The 21201-nt window shown below is 34.9% G+C and overlaps 3 protein-coding genes across 8 annotated transcripts; 1 reads left to right on the top strand and 2 right to left on the bottom strand.

The window, feature by feature from the left end:
- Positions 1-3970: 3970 nt before the first annotated feature.
- Positions 3971-14143, bottom strand: LOC135844574 (cytokine receptor-like). 3 transcript variants are annotated; one of them, XM_065362804.1, is made up of 2 exons: positions 13527-14143; positions 3971-12462 (listed from the first exon to the last, which is right to left on the bottom strand). In XM_065362804.1, exon 2 carries the CDS (start codon positions 12398-12400, stop codon positions 9419-9421), a length of 2982 nt encoding a protein of 993 aa, XP_065218876.1. In that variant the 5' UTR covers positions 12401-12462; positions 13527-14143; the 3' UTR covers positions 3971-9418. The 3 variants fall into 3 exon arrangements, with proteins under 3 accessions (XP_065218876.1, XP_065218877.1, XP_065218878.1); XM_065362805.1 differs by lacking the exon at positions 13527-14143 and adding an exon at positions 13081-13453; XM_065362806.1 differs by lacking the exon at positions 13527-14143 and adding an exon at positions 12832-13032.
- Positions 14144-14293: 150 nt separating this feature from the next.
- Positions 14294-17553, bottom strand: Sf3b2 (splicing factor 3b subunit 2). Its single transcript, XM_065362807.1, has 10 exons — positions 17015-17553; positions 16641-16935; positions 16349-16571; positions 16032-16244; positions 15756-15958; positions 15525-15675; positions 15228-15431; positions 14910-15154; positions 14546-14840; positions 14294-14462 (listed from the first exon to the last, which is right to left on the bottom strand). The coding sequence occupies exons 1-10, from the start codon at positions 17403-17405 to the stop codon at positions 14397-14399; spliced, it is 2286 nt and encodes a 761-aa protein (XP_065218879.1). The 5' UTR covers positions 17406-17553; the 3' UTR covers positions 14294-14396.
- A 248-nt stretch (positions 17554-17801) lies between these two features.
- On the top strand, positions 17802-20924 carry yps (ypsilon schachtel). 4 transcript variants are annotated; one of them, XM_065362811.1, is made up of 8 exons: positions 17802-17980; positions 18529-18592; positions 18685-18718; positions 18861-19029; positions 19190-19389; positions 19456-19590; positions 19671-19784; positions 19866-20924. In XM_065362811.1, exons 1-8 carry the CDS (start codon positions 17914-17916, stop codon positions 19914-19916), a joined length of 834 nt encoding a protein of 277 aa, XP_065218883.1. In that variant the 5' UTR covers positions 17802-17913; the 3' UTR covers positions 19917-20924. The 4 variants fall into 4 exon arrangements, with proteins under 4 accessions (XP_065218883.1, XP_065218881.1, XP_065218882.1 ...); XM_065362809.1 differs by having other exon boundaries at positions 17803-17980; positions 18861-19110; positions 19869-20924; XM_065362810.1 differs by having other exon boundaries at positions 17804-17980; positions 18861-19110; positions 19190-19380.
- Positions 20925-21201: the final 277 nt, after the last annotated feature.

Below are 21201 nucleotides of genomic sequence, written 5' to 3'. Positions count from 1 at the left end.
TTTACTAAAATAACCCAATTTTGAAAAGAAAACCTCTTTCAGCCTTCCTAAACAATTGGTGCCATTGTATGGAGCCTCTCAGAATCTAAAAATTCGGTAAATGAAATAAAAAAGTGAAGTTGGAAAGATTTTCTTGAAAATTTCTCATTTCAGTTCAACATTTTTCTAAATAGCACCTTTCTAATAAAAATCTCCCGTCCACCTTCCCAAAAATACTTTATAGGATGCCTCATAGAAAAGGGTACCAATGTTGATTGAAGGACAGGGGAAAAGAGGGGTTTTCTTGAAAATGGGATTATTCAGAAGAATTTTAACGCAGAAATGATTAGGAAATTTTCAAAAAAAGGGTACAGGCTGCAACTTTCCATTCATTTTGGGAGCTCCATAGTCCATACAAGGGATCATAACACTGTTTGAAGAACCGAGGAAAAATATTTCCCTGAAAAGGAGATTATTTAGAATTATTTTTTTTATATATAAATTGTATTTTGAAAATAACTTTCGAGGGAGGGTGGATTTCTGGCACGACTAAAAAATTCCAAGTTGGAGGGCTAATAAATATTCAGGGTATTTTTTCATCGTAAAAATTACAATTTCTGAAAATTTTTTTACAAGTACATATGTAGGTAGGTATCAAGAAGAGCCACTTTAATTTAGGGTTCGACATTATAGAAATAAGTAAGATCTGAAGTTTCTCACAGGCGGTTTCGAGTTGCTTCTTGCGGAGTTATTCGTAATTCGTAAATGTAGGAGTGCACTCACAACTGTTGTGATTTCTAGGAAATCACCAGATATACTCACCACGATGCTTACCTACAGGCTTTATGTTTATTATCCTTTCAACCCATCCGTACGATATTTACATACAATATTTTCACTTGTAACCTTCGCCTATAAGCGCCATGACCAAGACAAAGACAGCCTACACAGCAAACGCGACCAGTAAATCCCTACACGTTAATTTTCTCGCACGCTGAAAATTCTCAGAATCACAGAATTCTCTACTGCCAGAAACAAACTCTACCAAACAAGTTTAAGTTACGTAGTATTTATCAAATTCATGTACGTAGACGAGGAAAAAAAACAAGATCTCATAAAAACCTGAGATGTGACAATTTGCTCAGCGCTCACTTTCGACTTCGGCTTCGGCCATTTTAACAGTTTTATTGGTCAAATTACACCTCAGCCTCCAGCTGAGATGAGATCAAAAATAACCAGAAAAATTATTTAATCCTCGATGTGAATATACTTTTTGAAATCGTTTATAATCCTTTGCAAGCAGCGGAATATAATAAGATTTAACATCGAGAAAAATAAAATCCTATTCCGAGAGATAATTTATTATCTGTCGTATAGATTCGCTTCTTTTTCCAATACAGCCTAGATGATTGCAATGACATGCTACCGAAGATTTTACATTTTTTATTCCGCGTTTTTGATTACAAAATACCAATCAGACTGGTTTTTTTCCTTTCTCGGATACGTACGTACGTACGTACGAGGCGATTAATTACGAAAATAAACTCGTAGCCTATATGAAAAATCTAACAAAAAAGCAATAAATTTCAAATTCTACATTTCCTTACTCTTATACTCGTATACCAGTACTTTATAAACTCGATGAAAATCTTTCGCAGCGATTAATTCACCTAGTTTGAAATAAAACATACGTACTCTATAATTCATCTCCTCGTTCGAATCGTATATTTAAAAATACTCGTGTATAAAAATTGAAAAAAAAAAAAAAATTACAATGTGTATTACTCAACAAAACTAAGTATCAAACAGAAGCATAGTTTTTTTTCTCAATATAAGCGTATTGTTATCAAAATGTACACAATCGATAGTAAATAACTATACACAATTAAAACTAAATAACGCCAAACTTACAAAATAATTTGAAAGTTCAATAAATAAAAAAGGTAAGAAAAGAAGAATCGAAGTAGGTATTTTTTAAATGCTGCTAATGGTTCAGGCCAAAAAGAGTATTTTGCGATTAACGAAAAAAAAAAAAAAAAAAAAAAAAAAGTGATCAGAAAAAAACTAAAAAATTGCAACAGTACAAAACACTGTTTAAAAAAAATAACATTTCGAATTAATTTTTCAAACACGAAACGATTTTTAAAAACATTTAAAACGAAAAATTCATAAATCAAGTAAAAAAAAAAACAAATTACAAAAATACAATAATAAAAAACAAAACACAGGAAATTAAGTATTAAAAATATGGCACATAAAGACGAGTCTCAACGTCTCAAATCAAGTGTATCAAGCCTTACTAGAGTATTCACTGATTCGATGATACAGAAACGATGTATCGTTAAAAATACTGGATTTTTTTTGGTCATTTCATTTCCATTTTCCAACAAAATATAGAGGTAGGTTTTCGTAGATTAGATCACAGACCCCGGGTAATTTGGTAAAATACGCGTATAACAGTTCAACTCACGTTTCACAACAACCGGTAGGTTGACAGAAATTCGAGGAAAAAGACATCGAGTACCTAATAACGATGCTATCGTAGGACATCGTGATTAAATCTATAAACAATACATCATTTCTGTGATTTCAAAATACAAACACTAACAACTAGGGTCGAGTTCACGAGAAAAAAAAAATGCGAAGACTGATTTTAAAGATAATTATGTACACTGTACAGTACATCGTAGTAAAAATATCATATTTACAATTTTTTATCACAAAAAATATAATAACGAGTCGTAATTTCAGAATAGCCTACTTCAAAAAAATACCTTTTTTAACACTTTCGACGAAAGCGAGAGTGCAGAAAGAATTGGAAATATTTTGAAAGACATTGTAGTTGTACAAAAAGAAATGCCCCAGGATATCCACCAAGAGCAGGATATAATTGCATACTACAAATACATTCAATTCGAATAACAGAGAATAGAAAAATGGCAACAATGGATGCTCGAACAACAACACCAAACAGGCCATACCAAATCACACCACGAAAGGCCATCGTACAAGTTGCTAAATGGTACAATTGCACACGATGATCGAATGGAATCTTCTTCGCATACTTATTGTAACTTTCCACACAATATCCAATTTGTATTAAGTAGTTCAATTCCAACGAGGAGGAAAAAACCTCGATGGAAAATTAACTCGAATTTTCAGATAACGTCGAACGAGTTGAGAATTGGGAACAAAAAATTGAAACAAGTCACAAGTGGAACAAGCTAAGTTCCTGATTCAAAATAATTTGCAGAAAGAATTCTTCAAATTGAATAAATGGTCAATGGTCAACAGCTAGTCGAAGCTTTCTCAATTATGGAGCAAAAATGAGCAAAAATTGCACGAACCTGAGATAAAATCAATTAAAATTTACCTCAAAACTTGAATAAAGTCTCGTAAAAAATACATCGAGTATTACAAAAAAACAAAACAAAACTTAAATCTACGAATAAAAAATAAAAAACTACACTGGAGGCTCAAGAAAGACTGGAAATGATGGAATTGTGGTTTGAGGAAATCGATATTTAAGCTTGAAAACTAATTTTTTTCATTTTTACTGAACAAAAAGCAGTTTTAAAAAACAAAAAATATAAATTTAAAATTTCTGGAGAAATCAAAAATCGTGCTGGAGTCTCCAGAAAGGCTAAAAATGGTGGAATTCTGTTTGAGGGAGCCTATTATAAGCTTCAAAACTGATTTTTATTATTTTTACTAAAAGAGTACAATTTAAAAAAAAACAAAATATGCAAAAAAAATCAATTCTGGAAAAATCGAAAATTGTGCTGGAATCTGTAGAATGGCTGGAAATGGTAGAATTTTGATTTGGGGAGTTTATAAATAGCTCCCAAAATATTTTTTTTTTCGAGAAAAACAATTTTTTTTAAAATCGTCATTTTTTTTACTTTTTTAAAATTACAGGTAAAAGTCTTGTATTTTTTTTTAAATTTGATTATTTTTCTAAAAAATTTTTTTCCTGAATTAGCAGCACTGATTGGAATCGTTTTAGAACAATCGTCTGGAAACGAAAAGAGAACTGCTGCACAATTTGTTTTTTTTTTTCAAAATCAATAGACTTTTATTCCCAAATTCAAAGGTACCCATTTTCAAAATCAAAGATGCTACAGAGGCTCAGATTTTCCAGTGAACCCCAAATCATTCCAATAATTCTTTAGCCTTTAGTGTTCTCAGGTTTGAAAATGGGATATTTTGGTAAAGAAAAATTTTGTAGGAAAATGTAGGAAAATTTTACATATTTTTTGGGGATTTTCCACAAGTTTCAACTCTTTTAATTCCAGATATTGACTATTTTGTGATAGATGAACCTTTTTCATTCATCTTCAATAGGTTTAAATACCTCTGAATTTAGGGTTCAAAAACAGAAAATAGTGAATTTCACATTTTTTTAGAAAACGTTGAATTTTTACAATTTTTTTTCACAATTTTCAGCTTGTTCCGATATTTTTAATTTTGAAAATAGGCCATTTAGTAATAGAGCTTTGATGGTCGACTTTCAAAAAATACATAGAAAGTTATGTTCAGAATTGAAAAAAAAAAATTTTTAATTTTTCAGAAAACTGGAATTTATTTATTTTTTTTTACGTTTTTTACCACTTGCAACTATTTCAATTTTAAAGATATTTTCACCTTCAAAAGTTGCTTGGAAATTAATGTATAAAAACACAGAAAAAATTCAATTCAAAAATTTTTTTCAATTTTTTCAATTTTGGAGATAGGATTAAGACCACTTCGTTACAGAGCTTTATTTGTTCGCATACACTCAAAAAAAAAAAAAAAAATGTTACACAGAAATTGAAATTAAAATGTCATTAAAAAAATTTCTCAAAAACTAGAACTTTTTTTCATTTTTTGAAAATTTTATTATTGAATAATTTGAAGCAGTAGCTCCTTTAATTACCACAATTCCCTTAAATGACCCTTGATGGGTCCAACACCGTTACAAATTTCAAAGAAATCGATGGAAAACTGCCACAGATATGAATTTTAAACAAAAATTGCATTTTAAGGCCTTTTAGAGGAGTTGGGAGGGGAGGTAGCGATCTAAGAATATAATCACTGGGATCTTGAAGACAATCAACAACTTTCACTGGGGGTTTCAAAATCTGAACAGGAGGCCTTTCTACAGTAAATCAACATCAAGGACCAATTCTAGGCTTTTATTGTGAATTTTCATAAAAATCCAAAGTTCATCCAGATAAGTAAATTTGAACGAATACGAAATCTGATCGAATAATGAATGGAGGAAGGGTGGTAACTTCTCGTTTATAAAAGTATAATTTTCCAATCAAAAGTTTGAAAAAATCATAGAAAAGGTTTTAAGTCGAATCTAAATAAATTTAGATACATTTTTGATACCTATTTCCTTTCACGAAGCTATCTTGAAGATAATGACGTTAGTTCAAAGTGCAAAGACGTCATCATCATCATAATACTCAACTTTGATTTCGTTCATTTCAAAAAACCTTTTCAAGATGCATTTTCGTCATCAATTTACGTAAGTAGGTAAGGTGCCCACCTACCTAAGCTACCCACAACAATAATACCTCAGAACAACGCAGACAACGTACTTCAAAACTAGAATAATATTTTTCTCCAAAAAAGTTTTTTTTTCTGATTTTTTCAGAGCCATAAACGAGTTGATTTTGATTCTGAAAACGATCACGATCGATTCCAATTCCAATACACTAGACTACTTATAATAAATTACGACTCGTTATAAAATTTCAAAATGGACACGACACGTTGCGATGCATTGATTAGGTCAAAAGTCGACGACGATACGTCAAGCATTATCAAATTAACAATTAACAAATATAATATAAAAAAGAACCTTACACTATATACATGTACAAGCGTATATACAAAATACTTGACATAATCACAAACAATTAAGCTCGAAATTCAAACGTAATCTCGTACTCGAGTATTGGATTTTTTTTCTAAAGCACATATCAAAAAGATATGGGTAGAACTGGGTGGTACTAGCCTTTCAATATACAACAGAGACATCGTATTGAAAATCACGTGATGTTCCATGGCAGGCACTTGAAATAATATCGTATTTAATCAAATACTTAGTCACTTTCATCGCGATGATCGACATCGACATGTATCGGAATATTTTACACAAGAGGCTATAGTATTTTAATCGTGTCCTACAAAAGGGCTGGGCAAAAAAAATCAACGTGTTTTACTGGGATAGAGAAAAAAAAAAAAACACTTCGAGTACTTCATCACATCATCACAGACCTCACAGGGGTACATAATTTTTACAGAAGGCACTTCGTAAAGCTCATAAATATACGACTTATTGCTTAAAAATATTTGTAAAATTACATTTATGTACATACAATGATGAGGCAATGAGGGAAAAAATACTTTTAAAATGTTGATTAAAAAAACTGATATGTTATGTTAAAATAAAGGCACAAATTAGAGCATTAGAAATATCGTACTATAAACAGCTCTGGGCCGAAAAAAATTTATCACAGAAATAATTAAGTAAGTAAATAGGTTAAAATTTAGAAAAACGTACCTATTTATTAATAAAAATGGTTAAAATGTAAGTAATTATTTTGCAATGGTGATAACTCCTCAAAAATCTAGGTGTATTTCGATTCCCATTTTATTACACGTAAAATACTTTTAATGAATTTCAGTGACTAGAAAAATTTTGAAAACGAAGAACTGAAATTTGATCGAAAATATTACAGTTATTTTTTTTTCTAGATAATTATTCATTTTAAATATCGAAAAAATATTATTCTTAATTTTTTAATCGCGGTTTATTGAAGTACAGGGTGTTCAGAAAATCATAAATCGTAATTTGATTTATTAAAAGAAAAAAAAATGAGTAGAAAAGGTTTTCCTCATTTTTAAAAAAAAATTATAGAATATTATTTTGAAAGCCACACTCGAAAAATGTTCACTAAAATCACGAACATTCAATTTTTATGGCAGAGAAGAGGAAAAAAATCACTTTTTTGATGAAACTGAATTTTTAAAATGTCAATTTTTTTACTGTCCCAGCAAAGAATTGTGTAGCGAAAGTTTCCAATATATTTGAACTTTTTTGGGATCAAATGCTGTAAATCATGATTCAATCTATGAAAAAAATCACTTCATTATCAAAACCAAGCAATTTCCAACAAAATTTTTTACACGTAGAGAAAATATTCGAATTGTTCCCTGAAAAAAATCCTCAAGTAAAACAGCCTGCACTTTTCCAGCAAACGATTCGTCAAAAACCGAAAATCAAATAATTAATTTAGACGAATGAAAGAATGCAAATCACATTTCGAGTCAATCGAAGATGAAAATGATCACGTACAGAAAATTTAAAAAAAATTGAAACGTTAATACGTGATCGTTTTCTCTTTCAATCAAATGACTTCGTACAATATGAAACATGTTTCGCAATATTTCATTTAAATGTTTCAAAAGTAAAGGTGTAATGAGTCGAACGTTTAGATATAATAATTATAATTATTTGTTTCATCACGTGGAAAAGATACGTATCAAAGTCGAATTTTTCCCCTTCAATAACAACTTGTTTCGTCGCAAAATTTATTCCAGTTTTAAAATAGGTACCGATTAGATTGAACGACAGTTTACAGCACTCGAAGTGAAACGAGTTGAAATTCATGCTTCAGAATTCTTACTTGGCGGTTTATTTTCGTGGGTCGAATTCAAGTAGTATTATAGGACTAGATATAAAAAAATATTGATTCTATATGAAAAAAAATCAACTCCTCGAGTGAAAAAAATCATTGATATAAATTTGAATTTTTTTTTACTACAAAATTTTTTCAAAAAAAAGTTCACAGATTTCAACTCTCCTGGGCCAAAGTGAACAATTTTCATCTTGTTCATTCAAGACCAAAATATTCGAGCAGGCTGTCAAAAAAAAAAAATGATGAAATCGGATCTTTGAAGTAGATATTTGGGCAAAAATTCTAATTAAAGTGACCTATCCAAATTGAATTTTTTTTTCTTTTTGGATAGGTGAATATTGCACACAAAATACAACATGGAAATGGAGAGGGGAAGATCCGCCTCTTTCAGCCCACAAGATTTTCTGGCATCTCATGCAAAATACCAAAGTAAAAATTACAAGATTTCAGTCAAGCATTAATTACAATTTTCTTCAATTATTCGGTCTGAAAAATCGAAAAAAAATTTTACCCATGAAAATAAACTTTGAAGTCGAAGGAGTCATAGATTTGGAGATGGGAATCTACAAGCCACGTATAATATTCCAAATATCATTCATGAATCTTGATCATGAAATTAGGGACAGATAACTGGGCTGATAGCTTCCTCAAAACCTGACTACCGAAGCTTCAAAATTCGTTTAATTTGTTCATACTCCCCTTCCCCCACACCAATCTTCGAGATCAAAATAATTGACGTAGAAGTGATCTGCCGATCTATTAAATTTTGTTCAACAAGTTTATACGTTGAATTTGATGAAGATTGTGGCAGGGTTGAGGGGCCTGAGTCACTATTCAACGATTGATGCCCCTCTTCTAATTTTAAAGATCAAAATAAACGATATCAACCTGATCTGGCCATTGAATTTTTTTTATTTTTTATTCAACAGGTTTTTACGTTGAATTCGATGAAAATTGTATCCAGGTTGAGAAGCTTGGACCTCCCAAGTGACACGATTCGTTCATTTTTTATGCAATATTCACTGGGGGAAAAAAGTGGAAAAAACAACTGGCAGTATTTCCTACGAAACACCCTGTACTAGAACAAACCGAACTATTCAGCTCAAAAAGTAACATTTTCCAAAAACTTCAGTTCTTCGTCTTCAAAAAAGCACCATAAAAGTTTAAAAAACAAAAAACACCACTCGCCCTTCGCTCATTTCAGAAAAAAATTCGTATAAAAATAAATCGATCTCGTTTATCGATAAAAAAAAAATCACGAAAAAAACTCGTCGATAATTAAAAATCGAAATAACGATTCCGACGAGTATTTTAATATCATTTTTCACGAGTCGAATATAACGTACTATCGTTTTAAAAGAAATCATAAACGGAGGGCAAAAAAATTCAGGTCTACATAATCATTTTCCCAATAGGTCAATACAGACAATTCGTAAGTGAGTGAATTTATCGCGCGAAATTTTCGGAAATTAATTTTACTAAGAAGCGATAAATGATTCGAACAAATTAGCATTTAGACGCTGAAACAAATTATGGTGCGATACGCGCGGTGGTAATTTCGTTAATGATAGCAGATAAACTAATTAAAAATAGTAAAAAAAAAAGTAAAACTTTCATCAAACGTACTCGTATCCAAAACGAGACGCAACGTCGAGCATCAAAAAGGTCAATAACTAAAAAGAAAACTGGGAAAATTTACGTCTTCAGGTGAAAATATTGTAAAAAAATCATTAAACCTGGGTATATCCTTAACTCGTATAGCATCCGCTACTGGATCGGCTAGTTTCTCTGTCGGTATCCACGTCCAAGTCGATACAATCCATACTGCTTTGCTCGGCATCCGAGAGCTTGTTCAAGTGATCAATTTCATTGATATCGGTCCACGATTTGATATCGATCTGATAAGTTGTATCTTTCACGTCGTTTGGGAATATCTGCGGTATCGTGAATTTGGCTGGTAAAACGACTTCGACTTTTTTCATCTGTTGACACTTGTAGAATCCTTTTTTACCAACGAAACCGAATATCGAACCGAATAACGTAATCAGGAACACTGCTATCATTATTTTCCACATGGTGGATAAGCTGCTGGGATTCGCGCAATCGATGGTGTATGCGGTAGTCCAAGGCCCGTAATACTGAATAGGGTCGCTGGCATTTTTATCGTTGGTATTTTTAGCTCGTACGAAGAACGTATACACAGCTTGGGTGGGTTGTTCCTGTTTACAAGGTGATTTGACCACAGCCGATGTTTCGGAAGTTTCGAATTGGTCGAACGTGGAATTCGATTCGGGATCGTCTAATTGTATTCTAACATCGTACTTGGGATTAGGCCCGCCAGGAACCGAAGGCTGTGACCATTTCAATTTGAAATGCACCGAGTTGAGCTTCTCCGTCGATACCTTCTGTACTTCGGATGGAGTTCCTATGAGCGTATTGAACGTTAGCTCATCGGTTCTAGCGCAGACTGCTGTACAAGCCACTACTCTGAGTTGGTAGGGTTCGTAGCCTTTCAATCCGGTCAATACGACGCTTGTACCGTTCACGATCATACTTTTATCGTTGTAGATTACTTCGTAATGATCGAGAGGTCCGTTGAAATTGGCAGGAGGGTTCCATCGAATAACAGCTGACGAAGCTGTGACGTTGCTTATTTCTATTTTGATGTTTTTCATGTCTGGAGCTCCGTCCAAGGTACGGTTGTATAAATACTCGCTCGGAGGTCCTAAGGCTTTATCGGTGAAAATGGATACGGACATTTTGTACGTGGTGTACGGCATTAGACCGGTGATGTTACCGTGATTGGTGGTCACGTCGCCGTAAACTAGGTAGGATTTCACTTCACCGACGCATTTATGCCGGTGAAACTCGCTGACCGGACAGTACGTTATATTGTAGCCTTTGATACCTTCGACACGTTCGGCGCATTCTAATTTCCATCTAAAATCTATATAGGACGAGCCCACTTTACCGATCCAAACGTTTCTGATTCTATTGACTTGGTTATGGAGAACGGTACATAGAGCCCATGACATACCGCTGCTGGAGTTGATCGAGTTAACGCTGATGGCGAATTGGTAACCGATGTGCTTCTTCGCGGTGAAATTATGCTGAAATGTACCGGCCGTCAGATGAGTCCAGTTGAGGAAACTGTTACAAGGATAAGGATAGTCTCGATTGCTTTCGCACCAGAAAATAGTATAATTGGAGATTTTGTCAGTGGTCATGTTCGCTAGCTTCCACGAAAGTTCGTAAGAACCGTCTCCAAAGTCGACCTTGGTGAATAACGCCGGTTCGGGTAATATCTCGTATTTTCTAGGCACATACACGACCGAAGACTGCGGAGCTGTACCGTTCGCGTTCGCTGCTCTGATAACGAATCGATACGCACCGAACGAGAGACCGGTGTATTTAGCGCACGTATCGGTTAACGCGACAGGTGTAACGTTAACTGCGATATCGTTTTCAAAAACTGAAATCTCGTATCGAAAATCGTCTCCGTTATGTTCTTCGTTCGGAATATGTTTCCAATATATAATCACGTCTCGATGCAGGTGCTCGTTATGGATCTCAAAACCGCCTAGGTCAGTTTCCGGCGACTTGTAGGGTGCACAAGGGCTGGTTTTCAAAACCACCGCAGTTGGCTGCGACCAACCCTCTTCGTCGGCCACCGACGATTTCATGAAAATTCTGAAATCGTACGCCATATTCGGATACGCCAAGCCAGTAACGTTATATTTAATGATATCTTTATCCCTTTCGACGTCTTTGGCGTTCAGCTCGATTACTTGCCAAACATCCGAACGATCCCAAGCGTACTTGATTCTATAAGTCAAACCTTTCTCGAACACCTCTAACATACCGATGTTCCACTGCAGGTAAATACTATTGGAAGTTTTATCCAAACACATCAGGTTTGTTGGCGGTGACGGTATCACATGAGCGTAATTATGCCATTTGAAATTCTGAGTAATATTACCGAACTTATTACTGCCGTCGATTTGGAAATAAATGTACTCGAAAGTTCGCCTATATGGAGGATTAGTGTTCGTAGCCCATTCGCAAAATCTCTCTTCGTGACTCGGACAACCGAACAACTGATTTCGGCCAGCTCTTCGAGGTATCACGTAATAAATCGAATAATTGGTCTTGATACCGTTCTTCGGCTCGACCCACGAACAATTCAATATTTCCCAGTTGTGACTAATGCAGGTAAAATTCATCACTTCTTTTGGTTTACTGCCGACGACGACCGAATTCAAACAAATCAACTGTTCTTTAGGCTCGTTCGATATCGGTGGCATTTCCAAGCTGCTAGCAGAGTAAGTCAAATTTTCGCTGTTGTTGCCACCGCTTAGATTCAACGAGCAATAAAAAATTTCGTTGTCGACGCTGATAGGTAAATCATCCATGTATAATCTGGCTGTCGTCGAATTAACCACCGTTACGTATTTGTCGTTGATTGTCTTATCGCCTCGTTTAAATATTATATCTTTGGAGGAGTAACCCTTGGTCTGGTTACTAGTCGGGTCCAACATACAGTGGATCTCTAGCGGTGTTCCAACTTCCAGAACGATGTCGCCTTTTGGAACCGTCCATCCTGGAGTGAACACTCCGCCGCCTACACATCCTGGGTTCTGGTTCGGGTTCGGTTCTCCGACAGCAAATCCGATGATCAGGATGAGCTTTAGAAAGCACGAATGAACACTTATCGTTCGGTGTGGCGACATTTCTATTCTATAACGGTTTCGTTTCCATTTTAGTAAATATTATCTCGTCAACGAACGGTTTCCTGAAACAAATAGATAAATATGGTGAGAATGGTGTGATTACGAAAATCCCTGTTATTGTAATAATATTATGATCGTGATAAGATGACAAATCGACATTAATATGATGTAATTTTGACACTTCAAACGACTGTGTAAATCGACGTGGGTAGTGGGTAGTCCCTAGTTCGATTTTCTGTGGGTGTTCGCATTGGGAATTTCGAATTCGAAAGGAAATGAGTGAAATTTAACGTTATCAGATGTGAAAAATGATAATGAAACGACATATTTTGTAGGGTATTTATTCAAATTACTCTTCTCATTCGATATTGATCATTTTGCAAGATACAAGGATCATATTAGAGTACCTACTCTAAAGGAAGATTTCTCACCGAATTTTTTTCCTTAGTTCATCAACTTCAACCTCAATTTCTTCGACTAATTACTGTTCAAAGCGGATGTTTACAATAATAATACGTGTAATTTAACTCGACCAATGTATAAAATTGTCCATAAAACGAATCAAAAGTCACTGATAAGCGTACATTCCGAAATTGAATGAAACAATCAACAAATATGCACGAAGAGAAGAGAACCCAGGTAAAACGTTATCAACGATGAACAATACAACTTATTTTTACCTTTCAACATCACACAAAGGAGAAAAATATGAACTCTTCGAACGATTGCAGAACACTGACTGATAGAACCGAAATAATTCGCGTATTCATCGAACTAGGAAGGTTATAAAAAATCTCAACTATAGTAATAAGAGAATCACAACCGCCAAAACTAAACGACAATTGAAAGTGAATTTCTCGAAATCAATACAATAATGCGAATTCAGATTCTGTTTAAATTCAATTATAAAATGAAACCTCGAATGCAAATTTTTAGCACGCGATGTTACTATTACATCAATAATAAGAGAAGAAAATCAAGTCGTCAGCGATGCTCATTCTCTGTTTATTAAAAAATTCAAATTCCTGGAAGTAGAGAACTACATAGTGTTACACTCACACATAAATACTACTAAACAGCCTTCGGAGTGTTTCAATTCTCGAATAAAAAACACGTTTTGGCTCACCGAAAATTGTTGTTTTTCTTCAGTTTGAAAGCTCCATGGTTCACTTTTTTCACTACCGAAACAATAAAAGTTTAAAATACGAATTTCTAAACCGTGAAATTTCTATCATTTAAACGTAAAACACGACTTTGAAAATCAAAATAACATCGGACACAAACCAACACATACGTTTATCGAATACTGAATGTGAATGTGAAACTACTTGTTTAATTTTTCATTCGTGTTTGGAGGTAGAGTGGTGGTATGAAGTCGATTCTCGCTCTAAGTCGTATATCGAACGAATCGATAGATCGTTTAGTGACCATGTAAAGTAACGGAATGGATATTTTTCCATTTCCATCCATTTCGACGACATATTATTTGATGGAACTTCATTTATTGAAGCTACGATACTGATGAATCCTTCGTTGAAGTTTTATTTGAATGTAATAATCTAGATTACCTGAAAATTAGAAATGTTTAAACCCACGTCCATCAAGAAGATAGAATTTCAAATCCTTTCAATATAATTTTTTATGAACACTGAGCAAACTTTATCACAGTTTTTCGAAGTAGAAAAATCTGTGCCTTACTACTAGGTACCATCTCAAAGGCCATAAACATGAAGCGAATAAATTTTGACGTTCATTTTCAGTGATTAAATTTTCAAATACGTCTCGACAATTTTCCACCTCAATTTTCGGTTCATCGATTATATATTTACTCACGTCAGACGATAAACCTAGAATTAAGACAAGAATAGAATTATTAATAGACTATACAGATAGTTTTCTTTTGAGATAAAAAAACACGATTTTAATACATTACGAATAAATACAAAGAATGACTTGTACAATAAAATTCATATAAACAAAATTCTTCACCAGCCAGTTAAAATTTAAATTCTTTATATTTCTTGGTGGATTTTTCTTGGGTTGGAGGCTTCTTTCTTTTAGCCTAAAATAAAATACAAACAAAAGTTTTAATAATTTTGATATATTGAGATTTAGAAATGAATTACTCTTATTAACGAGAATTACCTTCTGCCTTGAAATATGTTCAGCAACGACATCAGATAAATCTTCTTTAATCAATTGAGACTGCTGTTCTTTGATTTGTTCTTCGTAACGAGCAGCCATAGCTTCAGTATCAACCAAATCCAATTCGGATGGATCCAAAGCCAATTCAATGGTTCCAGGTCCATCAGGACGTTTGGTACCGATGGGTCCACCAGGTACACTAGGCACATCGTAGATGTGGGTAGATCCCATCATACCGCTGACTTTCTCTACCTTCTTCTCAGGTAAGACTTGATAGAGAGCAGGCGTATCTCCTCTGCAAAATGAAAATCAGAATTATGAATGACATTCTGAAGAGAAATTAATTATTTGAACGGATACTAACCCTTCCATTTCACTTTCGATTTTACGTTTCCTCAATTCGATAATATCGGGCGTATGAATACCAGCAGTAATGGATGCAATGCCAGAAGGAGTAACGAGACCTTCGGCCGGAGTGGCCATTCCAGTTTCGTCTTGTTCTTCTGCACCTTCACCTTCCTCTTCCTCTTCTTCTTCGCTCTCTTCTTCTGATTCTGATTCTAATTCGCCCCAGATCGATTTGTCAACTTCGTATTCTATTTCTGGTATCTGTGAAAATTTTCACATTATGATAATATACTGTGCTCGATTGAAATAAAATTCAAAACCTTCGAAGAGATACCTTTTGAGAAGATGTCTGGATACCGAATACATCTCCGTATAATGGTTTACCAGTCTCATCAACCGGAGGTTTTCCCCATCCACCGGCGTGATAACCGAAAGAGCAACCTTCTGGAATGGGTGCGTTTAAACCGGGGATTTTTAAACTAGGGTACGACGGTGGAGGTCCATATCGTTGCATAGCAATTAGCCAAGGTGGTGGTACCTGTGAAAAAATAAATCAAAATAATCTGTTTTCTAGCAGAATCCTGAGACGAAAGAAAAAAAACAACTTTGAAATTGGAACGAAAAATCATACTTTATGAGCATGTGGTCCTACAGGCATTCCTAAAGCTGTACGTAATTCGTCCGATAAATCACCAGGTTTTTTCTCTCGAAGTCTAGTTTCATATTCTTTTCCTTCATAATACAAATCTCCATGGATAGTTAACTTGGGTTTAGTTTGCCACCTAAAATCAACATACGAGTATGAGGTTGTGTATTCACGTCGAAATCAGAGTGAAAAAATGAACACGGATATAATACACACTTGAAAAACGCGTCGTGCAATTTCTGATAATCGATATCAATTTTTCCTAATTTCGGTCTAGCTTTTTCTCTCATTTTCGCTTTCAAAGCTTTCCCATCGTCTTTTTCAGTTAAAGCGGAACGCATCTCCATTATACCAGTTTTTTTGATGAAGTGAGGTAATTCGAAAGGTGGTTTTTCAATTCCTCGTTTCCCTTGAAGATACTAGAATCAAACGCAGCGAGTTTTAAATCTTAGAAAACTCAAAAGACAAAAAAATATGCCAAAGAATAATTACTTTTCGTTTAAAACACCAATGTCTGGGCACCGGTACGGTATTTCTGTGAGCTTTCAACTGCACTAATAATTTAGGATCTCGAGCAGTAACATCGTGCATTTCTACCACATCGGGTCTGCTCACTAGCTGTTTCAATTCAGCTACGCTCAGTCGAGTAAGCTTTTTCAGTTTTCGTTTGGATAATTTTTCTTTCTTATCGCCGTCTTGTTTACCCTGAAAAACACAGTTTTACGTTTCGCATCGAGAATACGTGTAAAATTCAGATTTCCACCGAATTTATTCTCAAGCAAACTCGAATTTGGTTACAATCAACTCACCTCGTCGTCGTCGAATTCATCGGGTAGTTTGGGAACTTTCTTGAATTCAGTTAGTTCTTTACTTTTAGCACCCAGCTCTTGAGCTAATCTCATTTCTCTAGAAATATCTACAATTGGCTGTGTTTTCATCTCGGACTCTGGGATTTTGAAATGTTCCAGGATTTTAGCATACTGACGATATTGAGGATGCAATTGATTCATATTTACAGTTTCTTGAACATATCTGAAAGTAAACGATGATCAGTATTTCGACGAATTTTTCATTTTTTATAAAATATAATGAATAACTAACTCGACTTCAACTTCTGGATCTTTTTCTTTATCCTTATCTTTATCTTTCTCTTTTTCTTTGTCTTTATCCTCGGATTTATCGTCACCGTTGATTACATTCTCTTTATTTTGCTGCTGCTGCCCATGACGTTTCTTCTTCTTTCTTTTCTTCCTTTTACGTTTCTTATCTTCTTTTTTCCCTTGGGTTTTAGATTCAACTTTTCTATTCGCTTCTTCATCTTCTATTTCTTCATCGTCGTCTTCATCTTCGCCATCGCTGTACATACCAAGTGGTCGTCTTTCATCGTCTGTATGAACTAAAAACAGTTCATATACGTAAAACACAAATGTAATCGAATCCTACAATATTTTAATAAAAACAACCGAGTAAATTACCATCATTCAAATGATCTTCGTCGGCGCCAATCTGTTTGGCACGTTCGGATTTCAGATCAAGAGCTTTCTCTAAAGCTACCGGAAAACGAATCTGGGAATCGCCGGGTACACCTTCTTCGTCAGTTTCAAACTCCGGTCTTCTGGGTGGTTCTTCGAATTCTTGAAAATGATGTTGCTGTTGTTGTTGCTGTTGCTGCTGCTGCTGATGGTGTTGCTGATGCTGATGCTGTTGTTGAAGGTGGTGATGATAAGCTTCAGGATCGAAGAGTTGTTCTTCCATCATTCCAGGAATCGGATGCATTCCCGGTGGCATTCCAGGAGGCATACCATGCATCCCTGGCATCCCTTGCATACCTGGCATTCCTTGCATCCCTGGAATCATTCCGTCCATGGTGCTTCGAGTGAACGATCTTCGGTAAAAAAATCAATTAAATTTCACACTGAGTTAAATTATCAAAAAATCCATCGCCAAACGTCGATTTCATTTTTCCTGTTTTCGTTTTCCAAAAAAAATCGCCGATTCGCAGCACAGATAATAAAAACACCAAGATATTTGGTCAAGCACCCGGTTCTTCGACTCTTGGCTTGGCCTTTTCAAAAAAATTGTGTGCTGCGATCTAGCGGAATAATTATGCAACCAATTATCAAACAACTTTCGTTCCGGGCTAAAAAGCTAACCGCGTTTATCCGGTGATCCGCATCTATCCTTTTCGCCTATCGGCAATCAGCATCCACATTCTTTGTGATTTCAGCCAATCAGGAGCCGAGAAATTGGCACTCTAACAAAATGCGTTCGAAGGAAATGCGGCCATGTTGAGTAGGACTTTAACAAAGCTACAGGAAGGTTGGAAACATCAGTTTGTTGGTTTTAACACCTTTTACCATCAAGAAAGGACGTCATGGCAGAGCCGGCAACAGAAAAACAAACGGAAAACCGCAAACCTGTGCCGAAAAAACCAGTTATAGGTAAATTTAATCATTTATTTGTAAATAATTCGTATTGCTAGTATTATGTGATATAAATTACCGTACTCGCTGCACATGTGCTTTATTACGTATTATCGGCTTTTTATCGCACATTATTTTTCGCTCGAGTTTAGAACGTAATTACGATATTTCCGAGTATTTATTTGTGTAAAGTGTCGAAATTGTGTATGTTTCTTTTCGCCGGATGATTGTCTCGTACTTTCCGTTATTCGGACAAAGGCGTGCGGCGTGAATAATACGATAGCACGAGTGTTGTCTTAGTAACGTTCGTTATTCAATTCGATCTCTTTAGGTAGTAATCTCTTGAGCTTTTGATGAGTGTTTGCCTCATCTTTGTTCATCGTACCGTTTTGGTCATGTATTAATTGGTCATACCGCAAGTTCGATGAACTCGCGGTGAACTTCCTGTGCTGATTATACGGGTGGTGGTCTGTTGTTTAATTCTCTGCATTATGTCCTTTCGTGTTTGTTTTAAGCTATACGTAACTTGAAGTATACTTTTCACTAAAATCTGATGTAATTTTCAGCTGAAAAGGTCACTGGTATTGTAAAATGGTTTAACGTCAAGTGCGGTTACGGCTTTATCAATAGGTGAGTCGCATATTATCGATTTTACGTTATTAGATTATTAGAATACTCCGTTTCGAATTCGAACTCATCGTATCGATGTTTATTTGTTTCAGAAATGACACGAAAGAGGACGTATTTGTTCATCAGGTACGTTGATCCATTTGATTGAAATACAGCTGTGTAAAGCGAAGTTTTCGCCGACTAAACCGCCGCTAATTTCGCTTCTCAATCAACATTAGAGAAAAACTTGTTCAATTCAACGTTGATTAACGCATGATTGGATTTTCAGACGGCAGTCATTAAAAACAATCCGAGAAAAGCGGTGCGCAGTGTTGGTGACGGCGAAGTTGTCGAATTTGATGTTGTCGAAGGCGAAAAAGGACACGAAGCGGCCAACGTTACAGGACCGAACGGCGAACCAGTAAAAGGATCGCCCTACGCTGCGGACAAACGACGTGGTAATTATAGAAGCTGGTTTTACCGCCCAAGTACTAGAATCCCCCCTAACCAAAGAAGACCTCCAGCAGCTCCTAGAGAAGGTATTCTCTATTTTTCTCAAGTATCTGCCATTCTATTGAACGGTGTATTATTTTTTTTTTTTTTTGGTTTATTTTGCAGTTGAATACGACGGTTATGAGAACAGGGGAGAAGAGCGAGGAGATGCTGGCAGCCGCCCTCCTCCGCAACGTTTCCGCAGACGTAATTATCAGCCGAATTATTATCGTAACGGTGGCGGATTCAACAGCTATAATCCTGGACGCCCTCGTCGCCCATTCCCTCCCCCCGCACCTCGCAATGAAGAAGGCAACGTAAGCGAGGTTTGGTGTTCGGTTAAATTATGACGCTAGTTTGATCTCTTCGTACTAACAATATCTTTTTTACAGGGAGATGAATATGCCGGTATGGCACCACCTCCCTTCCGTGGCCGTGGAGGACCATCTCGTGGATTTTTCAATAACAGAAGGAATTTCCGTAGAGGATTCCGGCAAATGCCAAGACGTCCGATATCGGAATATCAGGTATATATCGTCGATAATGATAAGTTCGTTTTAATTGAAATGTTATCTTGGTTGTTAACTTTTCTACTTGAAAATTTTAGGGTGATGGCAACGAAGGAGGAGATATGGAATCGAGACGACCACGTTATCGTCGTTTTAATCCGCGTGGCGGAAGATCAGATCGCCTTCCACGAAGCGTCAGCAGTGGAAAAAAAGTAAACATGTTTCCTCTATGATGCGAATTATTTATCCTCTTTATTATTGGTCCGATCTAAATTACGATTTTGATTTTCCAGCAGGAATCGCAAGAAGGAAATGCTGAAAGCAACACTGAAAGTAGCTCTTAAATAAGAATATCAAGATGCAGCTTTGTATTATTTACTTTACTTTTTTCTCTTTTTTAAACAGAATCATTTCCCATCATTCTGTATTTAATGCTTTGTTTTACTTAATTTATTTTCGTTTAGTTTAAGAAATACTATTTATTTGCGAAGCTAGTTTGATTTTTTCCTTCTGCTTTTTCTCTTCTTTCCGGCTATGGTCATCAAGAAGGTTACTTTTTATTTACGCTAATAAAATCCAACAAAAAAAAAAAAAAAGAGTACTTCAGTTGAAAATCAACATTGTGTGCTTTTTTTCGTTTTTCTCTTCCCTGTTTATTTATTATTTTTTCCTTGTATTACATCAAGTCGAATATAATGTAAAATGAAAAGAAGTCATGAATCTTTATCTCTATTTTTGCTGCAAAAGCGATTATATTTTTATAATGGAAATTTATCCGATGATTATAATATTCAGCCTTCTATTGATTTACAACTTAATTTTGTAATTGATTTTTAAAATCGATAAATAGGATTTATCTCATTTTTGACAGACTTTAACATGTGCATATATAACAACATAAATTATGTAGGTATCCTTTGCATCCTCTTTGTGAAAACAGTATTTTTGATTAACGTAATCGCGTAACGAACTACATATCAGGATATTTATTGTATCGGTAGATGAAATTATACTGTAATGATCTTGTATACTGAACTCTGATAATCGAAATTGTTCTATTTTCTAAACAATGAATATTTCATCAAATTTGTTGATAATTTTTTTCCGAGCACTTAATGTGTATAACTATAATATGCAGATGTAAATGAATAAATGGCGCTTGTTTTCATAAATGTAATCTGTTTGCCGACGAAGTTTTTTATCATTGAGAAATTTCGTGGTGTTCGTGAAAAATTGTAACTTATTTGTTAAATTATTTTCTATTTTTTATATTTTGAAAATTTTCTACCAAATTTGTGAGCAAACGTTTACATTCTATTGGACAAGTAGCAATAAAAATTTGTTTACTTTTATTTGTGTTCGTATTGTTGACGTTGAGTCAGTTGAGTGAAAGGTTTTAGTAATTGGATTGGTTATTAGAGATGATTCATAATCGTTTGTTGATTTTTCGCACAGTATGTGATTGAAAATTGGACCAACTCGATCGTACGAAATCGATCTTTCTTTATGAAGCTAGATATTTCTTTTAAAATTTAATCGCAGGATAGAAAACCATTTTTGTTGATTGGATTGGCTTCATTCATTCTTTTGAATCAAAAATGTGTATTACTCATCGTCGGTGGTTGATTT

The sequence above is a fragment of the Planococcus citri genome, chromosome 4 (genome assembly GCF_950023065.1).
Source record: "Planococcus citri chromosome 4, ihPlaCitr1.1, whole genome shotgun sequence".
Lineage (NCBI taxonomy): Eukaryota > Metazoa > Arthropoda > Insecta > Hemiptera > Pseudococcidae > Planococcus > Planococcus citri.
Note: the sequence above shows the minus strand (reverse complement) of the source record. Positions and strands in the feature narration are given on the sequence as shown.

Coding starts and splice junctions, on each gene's coding strand:
- yps (XM_065362808.1), top strand. CDS start 17,914: ATGGCAGAGCCGGCAACAGAAAAACAAACGGAAAACCGCAAACCTGTG. Junction 17,981..18,528: donor GCCGAAAAAACCAGTTATAG/GTAAATTTAATC, acceptor TGTAATTTTCAG/CTGAAAAGGTCACTGGTATT. Junction 19,785..19,865: donor GCGTCAGCAGTGGAAAAAAA/GTAAACATGTTT, acceptor TTGATTTTCCAG/CAGGAATCGCAAGAAGGAAA.
- Sf3b2 (XM_065362807.1), bottom strand. CDS start 17,405: ATGGACGGAATGATTCCAGGGATGCAAGGAATGCCAGGTATGCAAGGG. Junction 16,572..16,640: donor GATCCAGAAGTTGAAGTCGA/GTTAGTTATTCA, acceptor GTTTACTTTCAG/ATATGTTCAAGAAACTGTAA. Junction 15,155..15,227: donor TCCAGACATCTTCTCAAAAG/GTATCTCTTCGA, acceptor AAATTTTCACAG/ATACCAGAAATAGAATACGA.
- LOC135844574 (XM_065362804.1), bottom strand. CDS start 12,400: ATGTCGCCACACCGAACGATAAGTGTTCATTCGTGCTTTCTAAAGCTC.